Source organism: Dermacentor variabilis, chromosome 1 (assembly GCF_050947875.1).
Source record: "Dermacentor variabilis isolate Ectoservices chromosome 1, ASM5094787v1, whole genome shotgun sequence".
In the NCBI taxonomy this organism is placed as follows: Eukaryota; Metazoa; Arthropoda; class Arachnida; order Ixodida; family Ixodidae; genus Dermacentor; species Dermacentor variabilis.
The window spans coordinates 185,751,818-185,777,193 of record NC_134568.1 but is presented as its reverse complement, the minus strand read 5'-3'; the positions used below and the strand labels follow the sequence as shown (position 1 = coordinate 185,777,193).

The window sequence follows — 25,376 nt, the reverse complement described above, 5'->3', positions numbered from 1 at the left end:
ACGCTTAAACGTACTAAATATTCTTTTAATATTATTATGGGTAACTACAAAAGTTAAAAATACATAATGTGTTTACTCCGTCTATGTTTAGCCGTGTTTCTGATATTGCGGAATGCCTTCGAAGTGCTGCCAACACTGAGTTTAAACAAAAGTGGCGGAGGAAGCGTTGAATTTACGTAGAGCTGATGCCGCGCTCGTAGTGACCGTGTAGTTTATATCTGTGTAATCATAAGAGAACTCAAAAAGCTATCAAAATGGTAAGTGGCAGTTGTCGTTGCTGAATCTTCAGAAAGTTTGCCTATAACTCCATTTTTGTTGCTGTTTGGTTAACGGCTGCTGTAGCCGGCGAATTCTGACGCCTGAATTTTTCAGAGGATGCTGCTGATGTCTTATGCTTCTATTCATTTTAGACGATCAGCAAGAACAACAAGATGTTACAGCACATCAACTACAGGATGCGTGTAATTCTTCAGGATAGCCGCATCTTCATTGGCACGTTCAAAGCGTTCGACAAACATATGAACCTCATCCTCGGCGACTGCGAAGAATTTCGCAAAGTTAAAGGAAAGAACCAAGCCAGACATGGAGATCGTGAAGAGAAACGAGTTCTGGGCCTTGTACTGCTTCGAGGCGAGAATATTGTGTCATTGACCGTCGAGGGACCTCCGCCACCTGAGGTTTGTTTTGATCTGTGTAAATGCATTGCGCAGTATTCTGCTTGTGCTTAAGTGCACGTAAGCCGGTTTCGCCTATGCATTTTCTCCGTTTTTTTTTTCTTCGTTAGATGGTGTTCAGCATTATGTCGTTAAGTAATGCGTTCACGTCTGTTAATGTAGCAGGAATAGGGGTCCCCAGGTGAAAATTTGCAACCGGGAATGTAACTGGTTCCAGTTCAACTGGTTTATGGAACAATTCCCAGTTGGTCCCCATTGCAACTGGTTCCAGTTGGTCAGACCACACCAGAACAGGTTACAGTTCCTATTGCAACTGGCATCAGTTGTGCAATAGGAATAGTGAACCATGGCCAGCAGGAACCACAGGTAAACATTTACATACAAATGGGATTCAAGCTGGCCATAGCTTGAATGCTTTTTGTGGTTGCCATTGCATGTCGCAAAGAACCAGCCGGTTCAGTGAACTTTATGCAGCCAAAGCAGCTTGGTGTTGAAACTTGACATTTATTAGAACACTTGCAGCTTGTGTTTAGCGATGAAACATCTTGAATGCTCCCTTGAAGACCTGGCACACGTTTACACATTTCGTAGCTCTTGCACATCACCATCTGAAAGAAATATTTATATCCATTCAGTAAAAAAGCCATCACTACTTCATACAGGCAATGCTACTTCTACATCACACAGATACTGGTGTATCAGTAGTTTTGATACACATAATACAGCGTGACCTGATGTAAAGCCAAAACTGCCCTTTAGCAGAAGCTATCGGCTGCATAAAGAGTATGCAATGACAAATAACTCCTGCTTAGCACTAACTATGGCTTTTAGTATGAGTAGATCACGACACAACTGACCACTGAGATAGTAGTGTTATATATCAAAAACCTCGCAAGGTACGTTTTTCTGGTCAGGTATTCAGAAGTCTGAGATCCTATTTCATGTGTCCTTGTATGTGGTCAACGTTTTGTGCAAATTTGAATGCCTACGTAAGAAGGTGGCGAACAAGTTTCATTATGAGCACGACTTGATTGAATGTGCCTGTAACAGTGGGCGTAGCTGCATGTACACACAAATGTCCATAATTGTCATGTTTACGACTGAAGCGAAAATCTTGCACCGAAATCTTTTTAATTCAGATCATGTTTTATCTGAAGCTCATGCGTCTGAATTCTGCATCACAAACACTATCAGCAGAGTTTGTGCTCTAATCTCTCCTAATAAAAAAATTTCAGACTTGTAACGTATGAGATGTCTCATGTTAGTAGCTCTTGTACATCATGTAATCTTTATGCGTACATATGGCTCTATTACGCCAGAGCTTTTGTTTTAAATTTTGTTGCCTTAATATAGCCTCCATGCGGAACAAGTTTGGGAATATGCACTTGCAGTGCAAGCACGCCCTGTATGCGTTTCTGTTACACATTAGGCAGAGCTACAGATGCCCGCTAGTATACTTCTATGTGCTATTCAATGCACAAGTCTTGCACGACACTGGTTTTCTTGGTAACAGCACTCACCCGCTAGCAACTTAAATATATCGCTCAGCGCAAGACACACCTGCGTGATTGTAACTTACTCGAATGTTATCATTGGTTCTATTTGTTGTGTATATATGTTCCCGCCGAACCTAAAGTAATCAGATTGTATGCGCGACATCAATTGTGTAGTACTTTCTGGAAGTAATGCGGGCACCATCGATTACGCTTGAACCTTCGGCAAGTGATGTAAAATGACGCGTTTAACTCAAACTATAATGGGGCTCAAAAACAAGCACCAAACTCACAAACATTGATGTGTACAAACGTCGATCAGGTAGTAGAACACTTGAGTCAATGACACTGTGCTGCAGTATTGACACCTTTGTGATAAAGAACCACTTGCACTCGAAACATAACTAAGTTAAATATATAATCACCTCCAAATGGCAGAATCAAGACCAGGGAAAACTGTGCACGTCAATCCACACACGATGTGTCCACAAAGCCCCGTAGTCTGTGTTAAAAGCAGGTGCCATCCGTTGGCCTGTAATCATGCCGTGTTCCAAAGGTGAAAATTTCCAACACTAATACTACATAAATGAGGTTACCAATGACACCACAGGTTCCTCTTGAAAAATCTTCACAACTGTGCACGCCTCGCTCCATGCCTCGCTCGACTAGCTTGCTGTTAAGAGCGTTTTATTTGAACGTGTTTATGCTCAGCAGCTGAGCGGAGCATAAGTGGGCTAGTGGAGCGACGAACACGGTCCATTTAAAAGCTGCCCGAGCGGAGCATGCTACGCAGCGCTTTGGCTAGCGTTGGCATCAGAAAGGATTGGATTGGCTGCAGAAAGCAAGCTTGCTGGCTATCACGTGGCGTTCCCCTAGACGGCGCTTTATTTTCAATTCGATAAAATGGACCGGTAACGCCTTACAAGCGCATGTCTAGATACTTCATGGACAAATAAGTTATATATATATATATATATATATATATATATATATATATATATATATATATATTGTAAGGAAGATGACGAACGTGCGCGCAGTCAGCAGCATCGGCAGCATCAAGCGCGCAGCAGAGGCTCGAGCTCGGGGACTGTGCTCGGTGCATCGTAGAACCGGCGGTCGCTACGAACCCCAATAAACCTCCTTTATAAGTGGTGGAGCCGTGCTGGGTAACGTTCCACTCTACCATCCTGGAACTCCGTTCTCGGACGCTACCCTCTGCCATGCTGGACGACGACCAGCAGACTCTTCTATCGCCACCCGTCCCTTGCGCTGGCACCGTTCGCCAGCGGGAGCCTCCCATCTTCAGCGGAACAGACGACGACGTTGAAGAGTGGCTGTCGTCCTACGAACGGGTGAGTGTTCACAACAAATGAAATGACTCGGACAAGCTGGCTTACGTATCATTCTACCTCGCGGGCGTGGCCAGTCTCTGGTTCAGAAATCATGAAAGGGATATCCGAACGTGGTCGGCGCTCAAGACGTCGATTACAGAAGTATTTGACCGACCCGCCGTCAGGAAACTCCAAGCCGAGCAGCGTTTGCGTACACGCGCACAGGACACGGGTGAGGCATTCACCAGCTATATAGAAGACATTCTCGATTTGTGCAGGTGCGTGAACGCTGCCATGACAGAAGCGGAAAAGATCAAGCACGTCATGAAGGGAATAGACGATGACTCTTTCCAAATGCTTCTGGCCAAGGACCCGCGCACTGTTGGCGACGTCATCAGCTTGTGCCAGAGCTATGATGAATTGCGTAAGCAGCGAGCTCTGACAAGGCGACATGCCACACCAACTGCGGCATCACTCTGCAGCCTTACCACCGGCCCAGAACAAGCCTCCCTGATAACGCAAATCAAGGATTTCGTCCGCGAAGAAGTCGCACGACAGCTATCTCTGGTGTCCGTCACCCAGGAGTCTGCCAGCACTTTGCCGTCTCATATCCGTAACGTGATCCATGAAGAGGTCGCGGAAGCGCTGCTGGCTGTTCACCAGCAGGATGTCGTGACTACACCAGTCACTTATGCTACAGTTGCTGCAATGGCCCCTCGCAGTGTGCCCGTGCGTCGCTTCCAGCAGCCTGTGCACCGTCCTCCCCCTCCCTTCCCCTGGACCACCACTGCCGTCACTAACCCGTGGCGTACGCTGGACAATCGCCCTATATGCTTCGCATGTAGCTGTCCCGGTCATGTCGCAAGATTCTGCCACCGCCGATCGCTGGCGTTCGATGACGATCGCCGAGCGCCCTATGTGCCGCCTGATGCAAATGCGCCTTACGAACCCTTCGACCCATCACCAGCTCGCTCCCAGACTGATCGCCGTCCTCGCTTCGAACGCCTCTGGTCACCCTCCCCACGTCGTCGATCGCTTTCCCCTATGCGTTGACGACCCGTCTCTAACGAAGAGGGAAACTGGACGACGCAGTTCCTGAGGCAAGAACTGTGCAAGTGTCGACATGCCGAAGTCCTCCTCCTTTACCTGCCAATGTCATTGATGTGTTTATCGAAGATGTCGCTACAGTCACCTTAGTTGATACGGGTGCCGCTCTTTCAGTTATGGATGCCAGGTTTTGCTGTTCGCTTCGTAAAGTGACGACGTCTCTGTCTGGATTGTCGCTCCGAACGGCGAGTGCTCAACCCATTCGCCCTACCGCTGCTTGTACTGCCCGTGTGATCATACAGGACGTTTTGTACACGATTGAATTCGTAGTTCTTTCATCGTGCTCCCACGTCGTTATTCTAGGATGGGATTTTCTCTCACGTCACAATGCCATCACCAATTGCGCTCGGGCTGAGATTGAACTTTTCCACCATGGTTACCTGGCCTCGGTCGATGCTCATCCTGCCGCTAAAATTGTCGTCAAAGAAGACACCTGTATCCCCCCGTGCTCTTCAGCATTCGTACCAGTCTTCTGAAGTGCCATATCCGATGGGGCGGTCTTCTTCATGCCCTCTCATCACTTTGTTACCCGAAAAGCACTTCCTTTGCCCTTTGCAGCTCTTGACCTTGCCGCCGGTGTGAGCACGATGCCCATTTACAATCATCTTTCATCGCCGCTATCACTGCTCCGCCGCGAATGCCTTGGTTACGTTGAGTCGGTCGACTCAACACGAATTGTCTCCGTCCTCGGCGAAGTGTCTTCTACTGCTGCCCATGAACTGCGTGCCCTCTCCATACCAGACTCATCGACTGGTGTGTTCAGCCCATTCATCGCCGAAGATCTGACGCCTTCGCAGCTATCTCAACTTGTTGCAATCCTTCAGCACTTCCGCCTTTCTTTCGACATTGCGCAAACCTGTCTTGGCCGTGCATCAACACTGGCACTCACTCACCCCTGCGACAAAGACCATATCGCATGTCCACTACGGAATGTCTCGTCATTGCAGACCAGTTCGATGACATGCTCCGTCGAGGCATCATTCAACCTTCCTAAAGCCCATGGGCCTGTCCCGTGGCCCTCGTCACAAAGAAAGACGGTTCCATCCGCTTCTGTGTTGGCTTTCGACGGTTGAACAAGATCACGCTGAAGGACGTCTACCCATTACCACGCATCGATGAAGCTCTGGACTGTTTGCAGGGAGCCGAGTTCCTTTCTTCGCTGGATTTGCGGTCAGGCTACTAGCAGGTTCCGATGGCAGAGGCCGATCGCCCGAAAACTGCCTTTGTTACACCAGAAGGCTTGTATGAATTCACCGTCATGCCTTTCGGACTTTGCAACGCACCTACTACGTTCGAAAGAATGATGGATAATGTTCTGCGTGGCCTCAAATGGAAAATATGTCTTTGCTATCCTGACGACATTGTGGTGTTCGCCCCTGATTTCCCAACACACCTGCTCCGCCTCCAGCACGTACTCACTTGCTTGACCAACGCCGGGTTGCAACTTAACTTGAAGAAGTGTCGATTTGCTGTTCGTCAGCTAACAATTTTAGGCCATGTCGTGTCAAAGGAGGTCATTCGCCAGGATCCCGAGAAGCTACGTGCTGTTACTGCGTTCCCAAAACCTACTACTATGAAAGAGCTACGCAGTTTTTTCGGGCCCTGCTCTTACTTCCGGCGATTCGATCGAAACTTTGCGTCAATTATATCGCCTCTCACGCAGCTCCTTGGTGGCGCTAGAGATCTCTCATCATGGTCTCCAGAGTGTGATGACGCCTTCACAACCTTGCGCCGTCTTCTCACGACGCCACCCATTCTTCGCCATTTTGACCCACAGGCGCCAACCGAAATCCATACCGATGCGAGCAGTGTAGGCTTTGGCGCTGTGTTGGCACAGCGTCAACCTGGCCACCCAGAATACGTCGTCGCATACGTGAGTCGCACGTTAACCAAGGCGGAGACCAATTACAGCATTACAGAAAAGGAGTGTTTGGCCCTTGTGTGGGCGCTTGGCAAGTTTGGCCCACATTTATACGGCCGATCTTTTGACGTAGTGACCGACCACCACGCCTTATGTTGGCTGTCGACGCTCAAAGATCCATCGGGCCGCCTTGCCCGCTAGGCATTGCGAATCGAAGAATACGACATCCGCGTGGTGTACCGTTCCGGGCAAAAGCACTCCCGACGCTGACGCGCTATCCCGATCACCGCTTCCCCCGAAGGCCAGTAACGACTCCCCCTGCGAGTGCACATTATCCTCTCTGGACGTTGACACTATCACTGCTGCACAGCGTAATGATCCCTGGACTGCATCTCTGCTCGACCTTCTCTCGGATACATAGAAAGTTCCAGCGTCACATACACTTCGGCGCCAAGTGCCTCATTTTGCGATTCGTGACCAGCTACTATATCGACGCAACTATGCCCCACAGGGACGCACCTGGTTACTCCTCATTCCGAGAATCTTGCGATCAGAGCTCTGCTCCTCGTTCCACGTCGACCCTCAGTTTGTCCATGCGGGAGTCTTCAAGACCTACGAAAGACTTCGACACCGCTATTACTGGCAGGGAATGTATAATTTCGTTCGAAAGTTCGTCCGCTCTTGTCATGAGTGCCAACGCCGGAAAGCGCCACCGCACAACTCCGCCGGTGAACTCCAGCCTTTACAATGCCCATCCCGACCCTTTGATCGCGTGGGCATAGATCTCTACAGGCCACTTCCGTTGACTCCTGCCCGCAACAGGTGGATAATCGTTGCGGTAGACCACTTAACCCATTATTCGGAGACTGCTGCTCTACCAAATGCTACAGCGCAGGAGGTCGCCAATTTCCTACTTCGTCGTTTTCTCCTTTGTCATGGAGGTCCACGTGAACTTTTAAGCGATAGAGGCCGAGCCTTCTTATCTGAAGTCATCGAACAACTGCTTGCTGAATGCGCTATTGTTCATCGTAAATGCACTGCTTATCACCCACAGACTAACGGTACCACGGAACGCTTTAATCGAACTCTTGATGACATGCTCGCCATGTATGTCTCACCTGATCACTCTAATTGGGACCTAGTTCTTCCGTTTGTCACCTACGCCTACAACACCGCGACTGAGGCCGCTACTGGATTCTCACCATTTTACCTTCTTTACGGCCGTCATCCTTCGCACACCATCGACACCATTCTGCCCTACCGGCCAGACCCATCCGAATGCCTGCCGATCTCGGAAGCCGCCAGACAGCAGAGGAATGTCGCCAGCTTGCCCGCCGATTCACCTCGGACGACCAGAACCGCCAAAAAGCCGTTCATGATGCCCAAAACTCGACTCCCACTTTTCTCCCGGGCGCTCTCATCTGGTTGTTAGTGCCACACCGCACGCCTGGGCTCGCTTCAAAACTCCTTCCGAAATACGACGGCCCATACCGCGTTCTCGAGAGAACATCGCCCGTTAATTACCTGGTTGAGCCGCTAACGCCGCCGTCCGACATGCGACGTCGTAACCACGAAGTCGTTCATGTTCAGCGTCTCAAGCTGTATCACAATTCTACCGTCCTTCCAGAAAACTAAGTCGCCAAGATGGCTCCTTTATTTCCGCGGGGCCATTGTAAGGAAGATGACGAACGTGCGCATAGAGTCAGCAGCATTGGCAGCATCAAGCGCGCAGCAGAGGCTTGAGCTCGGGGACTGTGCTCGGTGCATCGTAGAACCGGCGGTCGCTACGAACCCCAATAAACCTCCTTTATAATATATATAAATATATATACATACACACACAATACACACGCACGTTTTACTGCATAAAAGTTCTGAATAGGTGTTTTTATTTTCTTTCATAACCCTAAATTTGGCCAGGGGGTGCTGCAACTACAAAAAGGTCCACTACACACTAAACATAAAACTAAAACGCGAAAATGGCCCGCTACTCCGCTTTGGCTTAGCGGGGCAACTCTGAGCAAAGTGTACTGTAAGGATGCTCAACTAAAACACTCTAATATGGCTGCCGAACTACGCCGTCACGTTTCTACAGTTTCGTATTTGTGATGTAGTTTCTCGCTGTCAATTAAAATTACGCTGTTTATGTGAGGTAACAATTATATTTTACTTGTATTTTACTTTTATTTGACATAATTTAAATTTGTTATATTATTATTTGAGCCGATCATGAAAAGATACGCAACCAATGTTTTTTTCTTTAACAAAATGGCAGTTGTTATGGTTCTTACACCGTGTGGTAGAGTGTCCTAGACTAGCCATGGACACGTAGTTCTCTATATAGTAAGCGTGCATTATGTAGCTCTATGCACTGCAGACCATTTTCTTTCATTTTTTGTTGTAGGGAAGTAATCGCTGTGCTGCAAACACCAGTTGTTTCCATCAAATGCCATAAAGCTCACTAGCGCTTAGCTAGACGGCATTAGCAGAACAAACTTCGTGCAACATTACCTTAACACCGCGGTATCGGTCAGGCACGCAGCGGTAACGTCATGAGACGAATCAGTGCCTCATTGGACAACTAAAGCATATGTACGTGTCAAGGCAATGTGCTCCGCATTTGCGCAACAGGATCCTGCATGATTCAGTTATCCATATAAATCAATCTTGTGTCGGATAAAACCCATCTCTAATGTCGCACTCGTTGCAGCATAATATCACTTCACTCAACTTTTTTATGTTATCAGTTGTACGAGTACTTGTCAAGATATTACTTAGATCCCAACTACTACCAGTTGCTACTATACAATTGGTCAAAGTTCCTGTTGGAATTTAAATGGAACCATTTGCTTCGAGTACAACTGGTGATGGTTCCAGTTGGATCCCAACTGGAACCAGTTGCTGTCCAGTTAGCTTGTAACTGGAACCAGTTGCATCCCAGTTGGTCCCAGTCAATGCCAGTTGGAACCAGTTGCATTCCAGTTAAATATTTTCACCTGGGCTAGAGACGTATAAAAAGCCTCGTGAAGCCGATTTCGGTTTGTACAGCTCTCTACTTTACGCAAGGTACGTTAGGTTCAGCTGCATTTTTTATGTGCTGGCCATAGCAATAGCTTTAGCTACCTGCATTCTGCAAAGGCGAAAAAACCTCAAAGTGGCGGCTGTGGCTGTCATGTGTGCAGGGAGTGAATGCCTTGTAGATGGCAGCTACTGTTTGTATGCAGGAGGGTCTGCCGCGTGTGCCTATTCCTGGTGCTGCCCCTGGCCCTGGCATTGGACGCGCTGCTGGAAGAGGTATTCCAGCGGCACCTGTTGGAGCTGCACCCGCTGGTATGCAAAACACCTGTATCATATGGATGTTTGGCTTCGAAGGAAGTGCATGGCTAGGTGGCTAAAGAAGCTTTCCACTCTTGATGTTGATTTGTTAGCACTGCTAGTGAAAGTGTTAGTACGCATCCTTTGTGGTGGTGTCACTGGTGGTCTGTTTGATTTCAGTTCACATTTAGTTCAGACGTAGCATTTTGCAGTCAGTTCAATTTAATACCAAATTTGTGAGCATAACTTGCCTTTAAAGTGTACAGTAAAGCTGGAGTGTGTGTCTGTGGCTATGCCACTCAAAAATCTCAATTTTGATGTGTAAGGATGGCTGTGATGGGGCAGGTCACCACCTTCTCATTTATTTGGGGGGATCGAAAGGTGAGCAGCTGGGTGGGACGGCTGTGGCATCCAGCTTGGCCAAGAGCGAGAACATTCTTGTTAGTGGCTCATGAGCTACGCTACGAGGATCTGTGCCGGTGATTTTAACTCATGATGATGATGGATGGTAATGACACCACAGATGCAACAGAATAATGGTGCCATCTGTTGCCACTATGCTGGAATGTGCCTTTCTACTGTAGCAACAGTTAAATCCTTCATCTATAGCTCTCTGCTTTCTGTTCCTTTGCTTATGCACGTAGCTTAAGCCTACATTGAACACTAGGTTATGCCATTAGAGGCAAATAAAAACCGAAGCCTGTGTCTGCCACAGATGACATAGTACATGGGCCTGATGGGTGATCTGATATGAATACCTCTTATGCAATTGCAGCATGAAGTCATTCCATCTGTAAGGCCTCTGCAGATGGGTGGTGTTCTTGCTGTAGTGCTTGACAACTTATCTATAGTAGGATACAACTTCAGAAAAAAGGGGGCGTTTACTCCTCCGAGGCGGATGCACACGTGCGTCCACCAATCGGCGCGCACTCTGGACCAAGGAGGTTAAAGGAAAACTGATGAAGTGGAAGCTCCTGTAGCTTCATAACAGGAAAGGTGAAGCCGATGCTTGCCCCTCCTTCACCTGAAATAGAGCCTTATTGGGTGATGTTTGCTTACAGATGAAGTGATTTGGCTCTGTTATTGTTATGCTAGGCTAATTAAAAAACAAAAGCTGGTTGTTCCCAACAAAAATAGTAATTTCTTCTGAATATTGATGACGTTCTCCCCAATACAATATGCCAAAGTATTCAGATTACACTCTAAAACCAGTAATACAGAGGTACACGTAGATAAGTATGTCGGGTAAAACAGGCGATGATAAATCGAGGAGGTTGATTAACTCATGGGAAGTGTGCGAAGAGCGCTTCGTCATTTTTATTTGTAGTTCTATCGTGCCCCTCCTGTGCGGCTTCACCTTTGGGGCATAGTTTCCACTCCAGCAGTTTTTCTTTAACCTCCTTGCTCTGGACCGACGTCATGGGCTGGACGGCCGGTGACCCCGCCGTCGGAGAAGATGGCCGCCTGGGCTTCGAACTGGGCCAAGTCGCGTCAGCTGTGTGCGTCAACCCCTCGTCACAGTGAATTCCCAAACTGTTTGTAATTGTCTATCATGCCGGAAATATTACTGGGAGCTTACGATGCCGCATTTGTGCCGCGTGTGTTTATTCTAAGCCGTGATCTGGCGAAGAAACATTGTAGCGAGCATAGCTGGCGCTGCGCTACGCTTTGCCTGAAAACAGGATCTCGCGGCGACCGCTGCAAACACACATCCTGCGTGTTTGTCCCATGTTTTTTTTTTTTTTTTTTTCGCTCCGAGTGATGTTACGACGAGAAAAGTTTGCCAAAGTCTGGTGCCTACTGTCAGCGGCGGGTGTGTTCGTGTACTGTCACTGCATTTCTTGTCGGACGGGGTGAAGTGATGGAGCAAAACCATTCTCAGGAGAAATGAGAAAAGCGTGCGTGCATGAAACAAACCTACGAGCGTCTCAACAGAAAATATTTGCAAAAGAAGCCTCCAACGCAAAGATTTGTCGCCATCAACTTAGTGTGAACGATCGTTGTCAGCAGTGAGATAGCCGAGCGTCTAACGGCAGTGTTTGAGCATTGTGTAGCACCATCGATTGATTGCTTTCCACCAGTGCTCACCGTGCGCGCAAGCTGTAGAATGCGCGCTGTGGCACAGTCACGCATAAGTTGTGTTGCCAACGCTCGATATGGTTTCCCACAATACAGGTTCGCGCTGCTTTTCGATCCTTATGATATGTTGCTATTAAAAATTCCCAAGACAGTGTCAAGAGACCGGTAAAAAAAGCATACGAGAAGGTAGGCACAGCAGCTTGTGAACCTGCTCCTATAATATACCTCTACCCACGTCTGTTTGTAAATGTGTGTATGTTTTCTTGCGTTTGTCTAATCTTTATTTCCCACATTTCTTTATATTTGAGATGTTCTTAGATTTCGCACTTGTGTGTGAATACGTGCCTGCTTCCATGCGTGTTTGCGCTTACTTATTTCTGTCCTTTTATTTTATGTTAGCATTTGTTTTTGCTAGTTTTCTTCTAGCAAACTGTTTTTACACATTTTCATTAACCAATCTCATTCAAAGCACTAACTCCTGTAGACTGCAGGGCTGGCCTCTTCCATATTATTAAAACCTTTCTCACTGGTCTACCTCGTCTTCTCAATCTGCCTACTCACTGTGTTTTCTGCCCTCGCTTCTTCTATTGTTGCCGCAATGTGATTAACCAACTTGCTCAAAACAAATTTTGATTGCCTATGAAAACAGAAAGGTTGACAGATACATTTTCTTAAAAGCGTCATGTGGGTTGCACAGTAACTTTGCCCCTTACCTCTGTTCATGTTTATGCATCAGTGCATGTGGCAACTCGCCAGAAGTGCACATGAAAGGCTGCATATTCTGAAACACCTTGCTATGCTGGTGCATTTTTCATGCTTTCATTCTTAGTAAACAGACAGTTTCGCTGCCCATCACATACGATGGTAAAAATTTTCAACATGAATAACATTGTGCAGTGGTGTGTCATTTCCTGTCTGACGCTTTCATCGTTACAAGCACTTTTTTCAGTTAATGGAGCCCAGCAAAGCAGTGCACTGAGAGCTTTTGCAGCTTTCACCATTTATTACTTCACCATTGTCATTGTCTGAACCTGGCCGTCGATCGCTATGCCGATGGCTTGTGAATTAAATAATTGCCTCAATAAAGCACATTCAACTTTACTCAGCATTTTTAGTACAAACAATGTTAGCAGAGCTATTCAGAGTGAAAAAATTGTGCTTACATTCGTGTTACTCGCTCGGTCAGATAAACAAATACAGCAATGGCTGCGGCATGACTGTGATATGACGTGCAGACTGCGAATGGTGCCTTTCAAGCGTGCCCTCGACTACTGCTATGTATGGCTACCCGAATGAGTATTTTGGGCCTCACTAAGCTAATGACGCTTGATAATTGTTCTCTTATTCACATTACTTGCCTTGGCCAGATAACCAAAATAAACAATGCAAACACATGAATGTGCTTTGGCGTGCAGGCTGCTAGGAGTGGCTGTCAATTTCACATTGACTACTGCTTTTTCGTCTGAAGCTGGATAGTGGCTGCCCGAACGAGCATTTTGGGCCCCAGATATTTATTCAGGGTTAATAATTGTATTTGCATTCAGATTTTCCGGCATTTCAGCACGTTTCCATGCCAATACTTATATTGAGCACGATCTGTGCAGGACGTTGCTTTTTGAGAATTGAGCTTCCATTAAAAGGAATATGTCACCAAATGAACGGCTTATTTGAGAGGTCACGGGAGAATGTTTGGCTGCTGCGAACCCACCGGCAAAATTTGGATAGCCCTAATAAGGGCTGTTCTTTCGTTAATAAGAAGCTGTTATGCTTCAACGAGTGGCTCAATGACAGCTCGCAGTCGGAGTCGCTTTCTTCACTGTCATCTTCACCCAGTTGGATGATGATGGGTTGGATGCGGTCACTCCCTGACGTAGCAAGCCTGAACTTTGCCTCCAGATCCATCGCGTGGTGAATGTTCTTCCTCCAGTCTTCCGCCGTTACATGCTTGATTTTTTCCCTCAAGACGTCTTCGACCGTGGACAGCTTGAAATCTCTGTTGTCCGCAGCGATGCCATTTTTCACCTTTGCCGACACGAGCTCAAAGGATTAAATTCGCAGTGGTATGGTGGGAGCCCGAGTACAATGCAACCGGCCTTTTCAACTGCATTGTCTACAATGTAGCTCAGAAAGCGTGGCTTTACAGATGCTACGAATTCAAGCAGCTGCTTTTTAACCATCCTTTCGCTGTAAGTGACGTTTTTGCTTTTGAGCCACTCCTGTATTTTTTCCTTCTTCCAAGCTGTCGTCGCTAATTTCTCTTCTCGCCGGGAATGGTAAGGTGCATTGTCCAAAACAATGACGCTACCAGCAGGCAACTTCTGCAGAACGTCATTAAACCATCCCTCGAAGCGATTGCCGTCCATTTCTTCGTGGTAGTCGCCCGTTTTTTGGCCCTGGAATATATCTAAGCACCCGTCGACGAAGCCATCCTTGCTGGCGATGTGTGTCACAATCAGGCGCTGACCTTTCCCAGAAGGTTGTTTCAGACCTGTCGACAGGCCATTTGCTTGAGCATATAGGCGTCGGCGCTTCTGCACCATGGTGTCTGTCCACACGATCGACTGAGTGTGTCCCGGCGTCACCCATGTCTCGTCCAGGAAAAAGATCTTTCGGTCTTCCGCCTGGTAGCGCTCCATGTCACGAAGGTAGCGATTCCGCCATTCAGCAATGTCATCCCAGTCGATAAGCAGCGAATTGCGGCTCCTCTTCTCGTGCTTGAATCCGATCTCGACAAGCAGACGACGCACAGTACACCACTTCAGTGATGGGAGATCCATACGCTTCGAGAACTCGTTATCTTCTCGATCGTCGGTATCTCATTGCGGCGAAAGAAATTGTGCAAACATGACCTCAGCGCACACAACGTGAAGCTGTCATACTTTGTGCTGCGTCTTCTTTTCTCCACATTTTGTGGGCGCTTTCGCGAGGGCGTTGACAGTTTGCCACCCGAAATATGCGACGCTTTGTCCTCCCTCCTCACCTTGAACACTGCTTTCGCTGACATCGAGCATCTCGGCGACAAACTTGATCGAGGCCTCCACGCTGTGCTCAGGCTCCCTGTTACACCAATACATGTAGCAGTGGAGGATCATGTTGCGTGAATCGCTGTTCAGGATGTGGCCACTCTTGTTCTTGTCGAAATTCTTTGGTGGTGTGGACATCGAGGCGACACAAGGCTCGTTCGGCAACAAAAGGTAGCATTCCGATGTCACCTCGCTGGGCTCCATGTCGGAAAACTCGCACGAAATGCTTTGCGCGAACTGGCAAGATTGCAGGCTCGCAAAAAAAAAAAAAAAGAAAGGAAGAGAAGGCAAAAATTTGTGAAAACACAAAACCAAAAAATATAAATTTTATGCTGTTTAACACCAAGAGTATTTATTTAAAACGATGAATGAAGCATTTTTGTACCTTACCTGCCTCGAGTATTCTTGCCCCAGGTTTGTAATTGTTGCGATAAATGCATTGTTTTATATAAGTACTTGTTCAATAGCAACTGATTCATTTTAAGCTCAGAAAAGGAGTAGTAAATGTGCCGTGTACATGTAAACAAGCGCAAAAGCCATGCAGAGCTGCTCTTTCTATTTTTGTCACTTGCAATGAAGCTAAAGAGCAGACGACGGGCAGCGTTGTGGAAGGCACGGGGTTATTTTTTTGTCGCGATCCGGCATGTGCTGTAGCACATGAGAGCTCTAATAAACTAGTCATCAAAATACAAAAGTCTTTGTTTATACCGAGAATTGCGCATTTCAGAAGCACGATTTTTTTAGCGGGATTATTTTAGTCGCGGAGGCAATCGGCTGTCGCGCTTCGGTCGCCTGGGCGGTGCCTCCCCTTTTTTCTAAAGTTGTATCCGACTATAGTCTTGGGGAATAGTACTGAGGTGTGCTATGGCGTACGGTTACAAAAACATTTACCGTAAAAACTCGCATTGATATGAACCCCCATATAGTACGAGGGGAAATTTTTGGTACGTGAAATGGAAAAAAAGAAGTTTTATCCATTTTTTGTTTATTTAAATTGCACTCCGCCCTTCAATCGCTGTCTTCTTCAGCTGCGCTCTCTTCAGATAGTTCCTTGTCGGACATATCTTCCTAGAGGTACTCATCCTCTGTGCCATGGAGCGCGTTCGAGATTCCGCATTTTTTGAATGCGCAATGCACAAGGTCCTCTGGTATGCTGGCCCATGCATGCACAATCCACTTGCGTAGCGTGCCTGGCGAAGCCCGCTTCAGCTGCCCGGTCGGCGTCACTGCAGGCTCACCTGAGCGCATCCAATCTGCGTAACACTGCTTGACCACGTCCTTGAACAACTTGTTCATGCAAACATCTAAAGGCTGCAGCTGAGGCGACATCCCACCTGATATAACGACAAGTTCAGTGCTGGATTCGCGCAACAGCCTCTTCACTGAGTCGGCCAAATGGAAACAAAATGCGTCCAGCACAAGGATGGACGGGAACGACAACAGTGCGCCGGGCCACCTACACCAGATAGACTTTATCCAGTCGAACACAAGATTCTCGTTCATCCAGCCTTTCTCATGGCATCTCACAACCACATTTGTTGGCAGCTCCTCACCTTAAGGCACTGTCTTGCAATTGAAAACGACATAGGGTGGGAGCTTGCGTCCGTCTGCCGTGCATGACAACATGACGGTAACCCGCATTTTCTCGTTGCCAGTGGACTGGACATGAACTTGTTTAGAGCCCTTTTCGTGCACGGTGAGGGGCGATGGCATGTCCACATAAACCGGCGTTTGGTCAGCATTACCGATTTGCCCTAGCTGGAACTTCTTGCACTTAGATAACGTGGCGCTGGAAAGCCACCCACAAGCAGCTCTTCGAAGGATTCGGGCAGCTTTTGTGAAATCGAAGTTCGGCGGCATAAGGAAAATCCAGTACAGCACATGTTGCGATAAATCCAGTGCTTGCTCGCTTTGAAGGCAGAGCTCGGTAACCCTTTTTCTCTCACAAGCTCCGTAGCTTTTGCCTGCATAAGCTCCATGCTCACAGCTAGATGCGCGGCTCGCTGTTGGTGTACAAACTCCGTGAGGGTAAGTTCGATTTCCGGGAATGCCCCACTCTTTTGGGCCGCGAAAGCTTCTTCGCGTTCCGCTGCATGCAGAAAGGGCTTCCTTCTGTCGACGCCATCCGCGAATGAATCCCTCGTTGATGCCAAACTGCCTCCAAACGGCACTGTTGCCGATGTTGTGTGCGGCTAAAATAACCTTTCTGTTGAAAGCAGCCGAGTGCTGATTTTGTGGTCCGGACATCTTGGTCCTTCAATGTGGAATAAAAAATATGCACTTTGCGAAGCGTGGTTTGCATGTGTGCTGCCAAGGTGCGCACTCAACAATAAAGAAACCAACCAGTAGCCATGCAGTAATAACGAAAGCAAAACTTCTAGCCCAAACTTCTGACTGAAATTTCTCTACGGATCCGCATATAGTACGAGGTGAAAATTTGAGACGCTACTAATAGGACAAAAATCTCGTATTATACGCAGGTTTTTATGGTGCAAAACATAATTTCCCCCAAACACCAAATTCTCGGTTGGTATAACATAATACTTTTGCAATCTGTTTTTATTCCAAATCAGTCATTAGCCTTCCGTAATAGGTCAAAATGGCCGAGGCCCGGCCAATATGGGCTGGGCCCAAGCAATTCTGATCTATCACAGAGGATTAATCAGATAATTTGGAATAAGAACAGTCTACTACATACTATTATATATATATATATATATATATATATATATATATACGCACACACACACACACACACACACACACACACACACACACACACACTAGCCTACTGTCCTGGAGTGTCAGAAAGCGGAGTCTGAAAGAAACGTTTTTCCCTAGCATACAGGCAGCACATCCCCCTTCATCCTGTAGTGGTACTCGGCCCAGAACCGCTCTTTGACACCAACGCAGTCCTAGGTTTCCTGAAATATGTTGTATCACATCTTATTAGCCCCACACATTCGTAGTGTCTCCCCTTCAGAGGATGCCCGCTGTGATAGCTGTTTCGTATAGCACATGCCTCTAGGCCCTTGTGTTTCAAGGGCTCTGGTGAGGCAGTAGTGCTCCAGGTAATTTTACCATCTAACATATTTTCTATATTGCATCATTCTTTCATGATGGATATTATTGCACATAGAATGTCATTTGTCATCGACATAATCTTATTACAGGTAGATTTTACGTACTCTAGAGCGATTATGTTTAAGGCCCCTTTACAGTCATGTCACATCAACCTCGTAGAACTCGTAACTACATTGCGAACTCATCACCACGGACCTGACGCTCTTTGGCCATACCTGGCCCTTGCACCAATAAACACCATACATTCATTCATTCATTACTCTCAATGCCTAATAATGCACTCATCTATTGCATAGAAGTGGAGGGATGCTGCACTGTCATGTTATTCCCTCCTGACCTTATACCATAACTTCTCCCCCCCCCCCCCCCCCCCATATTTTCCATAGGGCTGTTGCTTTTCAAATTTCCTTGAGAAGGGTGCGTTAGGTGCCATGTTTCGTTTTCGATAGTGCAACTTGTTCATCGGGCACAAACATGACACCAGTAGTCTACCTTGCAGTGTTTCTACTAAATATGCAATTTGTGTTGCTTTCACTAGGTCTCCAGGGTCCTGTGCGTGGTGTTGGTGGGCCTTCAGCCCAAGTGATGGCCCCTCAAGCAGGGCGCGGTGGTGCTCCCCTGCCACCAGGAGCTGTGGGCGTGTCTGCCCCTCCACAAGTGCGCCCGCCTGCTGCCATAGGCATGCGAGGGCCTCCTGGCATGATGGGCGGACCTCCTGGCATGATGGGGCGGGGCATGCCTCCACCACCGCCAGGTGGGATACCTATGGCTGGCCGGCCTCCCATGGGGCCACCTCCCCCGGGCATGCGTGGCCCTCCTCCTCCAGGCTTGATGCGGGCAGGTGAGTTTGCACAAGGGAACTTTTTGTAGTCTGGTCTTATTTTTACACCATATTTGACCTTCTGGTACCGCAATAGCGGCACCCATTACAGATGAAGAGTTACTCTGAAAAACTTCAGCCCTTAATGTGCACAGTCATTGTGGTAAACCTGAATATTACTACAACAAGGCTGATGGGGCATTCAATATGTTTTATTGCCTAGCTTCATAGTTGTGATTATAACTGAGATGTCATGTGGCACAGAAAAGATTTATTTCCAGTGATCTGCCATATTGCTCTACTTGTGCATCCTGCCAGGCGGCAGTGTAATGCAGGGAGGGTATGCTGTATGAGTCCACCTAGTGGACTGTCCATTTCGGCCGCTGCTGAGCTGATTGGCTATGGCCGCTCGTCTCCTCCTAGCTCGTACAGCTGCATGCAGTCGGCAGCGGCGGAAATGGACAGTCTACTAGATGGATTCTTACAGAATACCCTCCCTCTTCTTACACTTTGTAGAGAGAGAAATAATGACGTCAGCGACATGCATGTCCTGTGTGGCAACACCTTCAGTACGATTATGCAAGAAACTTCTGAGTACTCCTGATACTCGGCTTTTTAGGTCATAGCTAGGGGGTGAATTTGATCATTGCTAAGGGTGCAGTTAGCCAAGTAGTCATAAACGGATGTACCCTGATTATGCCCCTGGAGCATTTTCATAACACTGTTGTTAAACGGGCACATGATTGCAATCGAATGAATGAATGAAAAACTTTATTCATCCCTCCCTAAAGTGAAGGAGGTAACGGGATAGAGGGTGGAGGGAGGAACTACTTGAAGTAGGCCTCCTCTAACCTCTCAGCCCACTCCAGAATGGCCTTCTGAAGGTTGGGCCTCGAGCTGCTTTGGGAGACGCAGAATTTACAATAGAGAGAAAGGTACATGGAGGGAAGAATGCGGTGGAAGAGGTAAGGGGAGGGAAAGCTGTGAGTCTGCAGCTGTCGCCACAGAAGTTCATACCTGTGCAGGTATTTGCGCATGAGTGACTGAAAGGTTAAACTGTCTAATTGGTTGTGTGTGCAGATATCGTTGTAGGTAATAAGCCGATCCTGGAGCTGTAAACGGCGCCTCTTCCGTAGCAAGGTCCGACACATCTGATGCCTGTGCCCGGACTGTAATTCCTCGGGCACTGGCATGCCATGAGCCGCCTTGTTTCCAGCAAGGCCCGCATGTGCGGGAGTACAGATTAATGCTACAGTTTGACGGAAAGGATGGGCCAGGAGGAGGAAAAAGGTTGGCTTGGAGACCTTGCCTGCTCCAAAGTTATGTATGGCTGTTTTGGAGCCGCTAACGATAACTGATAAATTTGGGTTTGTGAGGGCCAATGCTATGGCCGCCTCCATCCCCGAGGAACAGCCAGGAATGAGGTGGCCGCAGCGACCTGGCCATGAGAGTTAATGACTGATATTGCATAATGATTTCTGTTCCCATATTCGGCGGCATCACCTTAGAGCATGTCTTTTGAGGTGAAGAATTGTTTTTGGAGAGCCTTTGCTCGCTGCCTCCTGCGCTGTTTGCGGTGAACAGGGCACATGTTTTTAGGAAGTAGGGGGATGTAGGAGGTTCTCAAGTATGTCATGCGGAATGGTGTATTTAGTCTTGATGATGGGTGCCAAAGTGATAGAAAGAGTTCGTAGAATGTGTTGACCTGTTGCGGTGTTAGAAATTCTGCTACACTGGAATGCGAGATGGGCTTCTGTGAATTCAGTAAGTGTGTTGAAGGTGTCAGTAAGCATGAGCCTTTTAATGGAGGTCCGTATGGGGATACCCAGGTCAAATTTATATATCTTGCGTAAAAGAGTGTCAATCTTATCTGATTCTGATTTAAGAAAATGTAGATGTTGCAAATGTAATCTTACTGTTGACGAAGGCCTGGACCAAGCAGAGAAGTTCGGCCTCTTTTAATCCGCCATGTTTATTGGAGACTCGCCCTAGAAGATGCAGGTTGTGATCACCTATGGTGTGGAGTGTATGTAGGGTATGTGTGTTCAGCTGATTGCTTTGAATGTGTAAGCCCAAGCACTCGGAGCCTGTCCACTCTAGTAACAGGGATGCTGTTTAGGATGACCTGTATATTAGGCATGTGTTTGGCGCAGATGTCGGGGTATAACAAGCAACCACTTGTGGCTGCTCGAATTGTAGTTGCGGCGGTACAGCAAGTTATCTTGAATGAGCAAGTGCGTGGCTTGACGACGGAGCGTCCGAGAGGTCGGCGCAGGCGACTCACTCTAGACAGGAAGTCAATAAGCGAATAGATCCATGGGTCCTTGCGCTGCTCTGATGGCATGTCTGAAATGTCTGAATGCTTTAGGCCTGAGCGATAAACAATGCGGATGTCGTACTCTTGTAGGTGCAATGCCCAACAGGCGAGCCGACCAGTTGGATCTTTTAGTGAAGATAACCAGCATAGGGCATGATGGTCGGTCACGATGTCAAATGGACGCCCGTACACATAAGGGTGAAATTTTCCGATAGCCCAAATGACGGCCAGACATTCCTTCTCAGTAACTGAGTAGTTCGCCTCGGCTTTGGTGAGGGTGCGGCTGGCATACGCGATGACGTACTCTTCTAAGCCATCCTTGCATTGTGCAAGAACAGCGCCGATCCCGACACCGCTAACGTCTGTATGTATCTCAGTTGAAGCAGAGGGATCGAAGTACTGAAGGAGAGGTGAGAACGCGTTGCAGTTCTTGGAATGCGTCGTCGCACGCCGGGGACCAGGCTGACAGGTCAGAACTTCCGGTGAGAAGCTGCGTCAAGGGGGCAATGATAGAGGCAAAGTTACGGACGAAGCGGTGGAAATATGAGCACAGGCCGATGAAGCTGTGAAGCTCTTTCATGGTGGTTGGTTTAGGAAACTCGGATACGGCGCTAAGTTTCGTGGGGTCCGGGAGGATACCGTCTTTTGATACTTCGTGGCCAAGAATAGTAAGCGTACAAGTGCCGAAGTAGCATTTCTGCAGTGGAGAGGCATGCAAGGACTTGCTCGAGGCGGCTGAGGTGCGACGCAAAGACCCACAATGTCATCTAAATAACAGAGGCACGTTTTCCACTTCAGCCCTCGAAGAATGGTGTCCATCATGCGCTCGAAAGTGGCTGGCGCGTTGCAGAGGCCGAACGACATGACGGTAAATTTATATAGCCCATCAGGTGTTACAAAGGCTGTCTTTTGGCGATGGGCTTCTGCCATTGGCACTTGCCAGTACCCAGAGCGCAGACCCAGCAACGAAAAGAATTCCGCTCTGTGCAGACTGTCCAAGGCATCGTCGATGCCCAGCAGAGGGTAGGCACTGCGACTGTTAGTTTCCCTCTCGGGCTGGGCTAGGTCGGCGAACCATCGGGGAAATGGATCGGCGACCGGCGTGAATTGAAGGGGTGGCGACTGTAGGACGAGTCCGGAGGAAGGTTAGATGGGCCCTGACGCGGAAGTCGAGCAGGCCTGTAGCTTGAGGCGCCCCCACTGTAATGTAAACTGTGGCTGCGGCGGCGGCACAATCGTGCTATGTGGCCCGGAAAATGGCAGTAATAGCATATTGGCCGGTTATCAGGTGTACGCCATGGGTTGACGACAGGGGCTCCAGCGGCCGAGTAAGGGACGGCAATCGGACACGAAGGTGCTGGTGGCCCGGTAGGCATCAGGAGCCAGAGGGGCGCAAGGCGGGGCGACAACGTCAGCGTAAGTTAGCGGTCCAGCTGCAGGCTGCGGAGGAGGGGCAGATGGTAGCGCCGTGGCAACTTGCGTCTGAATGACGTGACGAAGTGAAGGAGCCAAGGTTGTCGACGGCTCAGGTGTGCTATTCGCCAGAGAGAGTTGGCATGCAACTTCCTGACGGATGAACTGCTTTATCTCTGACATTAAAACAGAGATGTCAGCAGCGTCGCGGCCGAAATACAATGGAGATAGATCCGCGGTGTTCTGCTGAGCAGCGCGTGTTGACGCACGCTGCTTGCGCAGCTCGTCGTGCTGTTGACAAAGCTGTATGACCTCGGCAATCGTCCGGGGACTCTTTGCGACGAGCATCTGGAATCTGGAGCAAGTCTCAAATGTTTCTGCTCTTACACTAATATTTACATCCATAGTGTAATTGAACTGCGTAGGTGAGTGCACTCAAGAAAACTGTGGTTGTGTGCCCGTCAAAAAAGCAAAACGTGCGACAAACTTCTGCTAATGTTCGTCTTATCGCCAACCAGAAAGAATTAGTTTTCCGAAAAAAGAAAAGGAAATGCATGCACAGTGGCATCCTTCCTATGCGCACCTCTGTGAGCACTAAACGAGTGAGAAACAGGCAGACGCCCTGTGAGCGATTAGTAACGAGATAGCCATCAGTTTTGAGAGTGAAAGCAGCCGAAACCGCCCGCGAATGCACGCCAATGCACGAGTTGCAGAACCAATTTGAGAAGGAGATGCTGTGCTACTCGCTAACAACTGATGAGTGGATGAGTGATGAGTGGCCAGGGGAGAGCTATGTCTCCATAACATGCCACCTGCTTGATACATGCTGCTGATAAACACTGCAGCTGTGCATTCAAAAAGAGAATGTTTTAAGGTCTTTGTGCCAATGCCCGAGCTATATTGGGCCAATTAAAAGAAGCTCACAAGCAAGAAATCTGCTAAGAGAAGCCCTCAAGTGAGCACATGCTTTGAACCCCTTGAGGTGATTCACGATGTCTATACCTAAAGATTAGGTACTAACATCCTGAATTAATGGTATAGCATATAGCAAGCACGATGTGCGTCATCTACTAAAGCTGCTACCGACAGTTTCTGTAAACATCTAGGAACAAAGCATACTTGAAAATCTGACGTCCCGGGAATGGTGCCTCATAGCTGCTGTCGCATCAGTCTTGAACATTGAAGCAACACGAGAATCATGTTCTGCAAAACATCCCGCACTTTCTCTAGTTGTACCACTGGTACGTTGTATGAAGGTTCTTTTGACTTGAGACTCTCATAATGGTGGGGAAGATGTGCGTATTTGCAGGTAACCTTCTGGAAAGCATCAGGTCATGATTTTGTGGACAACCCGCTGTGGTTGCTTAGTGGATTTGCTGTTGCATTGCTAAGCATGAGGTTGCGGGATCAAATCCCAGCCACAGCAGCTACATTTCGATGGGGGTGAAATGTTAAAACAGCCATGTACTTAGATTTGAGGTCACATTAAAGAAACCGTAGTGGTCAAGATGAATCCAAAGTCCCCCACTACGGTGTGCCTCGTAATCCGATAGTGGTTTTGGCACGCAAAGCCCCATACCTCTTGCTCTTTTTTTTTTAAATGAAGGGGTACTTGATAAACCTGACAATGGAGCGGCACCAGTACGGCACCTGTTTTTAACCGGCGCCGTCGACCTGCAAAGAACCAGCAATCACTAAGCGAGAGTGGTGGTCAAGTCAAATCATGTGCAGTCCACGCTTTTGTTTTTCGCGAAGGTTGGCCTTACGATAAGCCACCTGCTGTAAAGATGGGATAGCCATTCTATACTTTTAGGAAAACTGGAAAGCAAAACTTAATATGCAATAAAAGATTGCCACAAAATGCAGGCCCACTATAAACTGAGAACCTCATTCTTATTTAGTAGATATAACATCACTATTTCTTAGCTTCAAAGGGAGAAAAAAGCACTTTATTCTATTTGACAGAGATTCTATCAATAAAAAATATTTTCCAGACCGTTGTATATGCACTAATATATTGGTGCTGGCATACTAATTTGGTGTTCCCATTAGTAAGAGTAACGTGCACTATACATCTTGTGTTAAATTTTCTGATATTTGATTTGATATTCATTCTTTTCTTGGCTTGATTCAAAAATCTACTATTTGGTATTCGCACACACATAATAATGAGGGGAAACAGACTTGGTGGTGTGACAGGCAAGAGTGATTCAGCGGATACTTGGGGATCACAAAAATGTATGAAATGCTGACTTATGTAGCAATGACTTTGTTCTTGAGATGTTGGAAGATATTAATCACTAAAATTGAAATTTGGGCTACTTAGTCATGACAAGTGAACCACAGTGCATTGGACAAGCAATGACTGATGAAATAAGACATACACAGAGAAGTCCAAACTCCAGAAAATGCTTATTGTCTGCAGATATTTTTGTGAAGACACTGAAGGCAATAATGGAGGCTTAGGTGTTGTAAGACCATGCTAGCTAAGAACCTGAATATTGCTCAGTTAAAGTAGGTGTTCAAACCTAGCTTCTTTCTGCACAGTTTTTGACCTTCACGATCCTTAAAGATTATTCTGAAATATTGTGTGATTCTTGAACTGTGAAAATAGTGCAGTCTGCTACCATTAAATGCTGCTTGAGACAGCAAATCAGCTGCATGTGGCACTTGAATAATTTTTGAGGCATTTATATCTACTTCAGAAATTTCACTGCTCATGCAACCTGTTCATGCCAAGTCAGTCATGGTGTCAAAATTCACTTGCAGGCCCTCCTCCTCCTGGCATGAGACCACCACCAAGGCAGTAAAGGCAGAGGTTTGCTCTGTTCTCGATGTGAGATGTATATATTCATT

The 25,376-nt window shown here is 47.5% G+C and overlaps 1 protein-coding gene across 1 annotated transcript; it reads left to right on the top strand.

Moving 5' to 3' along the window:
- The first annotated feature begins 128 nt into the window (after nucleotides 1–128).
- Nucleotides 129–25,360, top strand: SmB (small ribonucleoprotein particle protein SmB). The gene is made up of 5 exons (XM_075700996.1): nucleotides 129–257; nucleotides 411–677; nucleotides 9,694–9,799; nucleotides 18,509–18,811; nucleotides 25,290–25,360. The coding sequence occupies exons 1-5, from the start codon at nucleotides 255–257 to the stop codon at nucleotides 25,328–25,330; spliced, it is 720 nt and encodes a 239-aa protein (XP_075557111.1). The 5' UTR covers nucleotides 129–254; the 3' UTR covers nucleotides 25,331–25,360.
- Nucleotides 25,361–25,376: the final 16 nt, after the last annotated feature.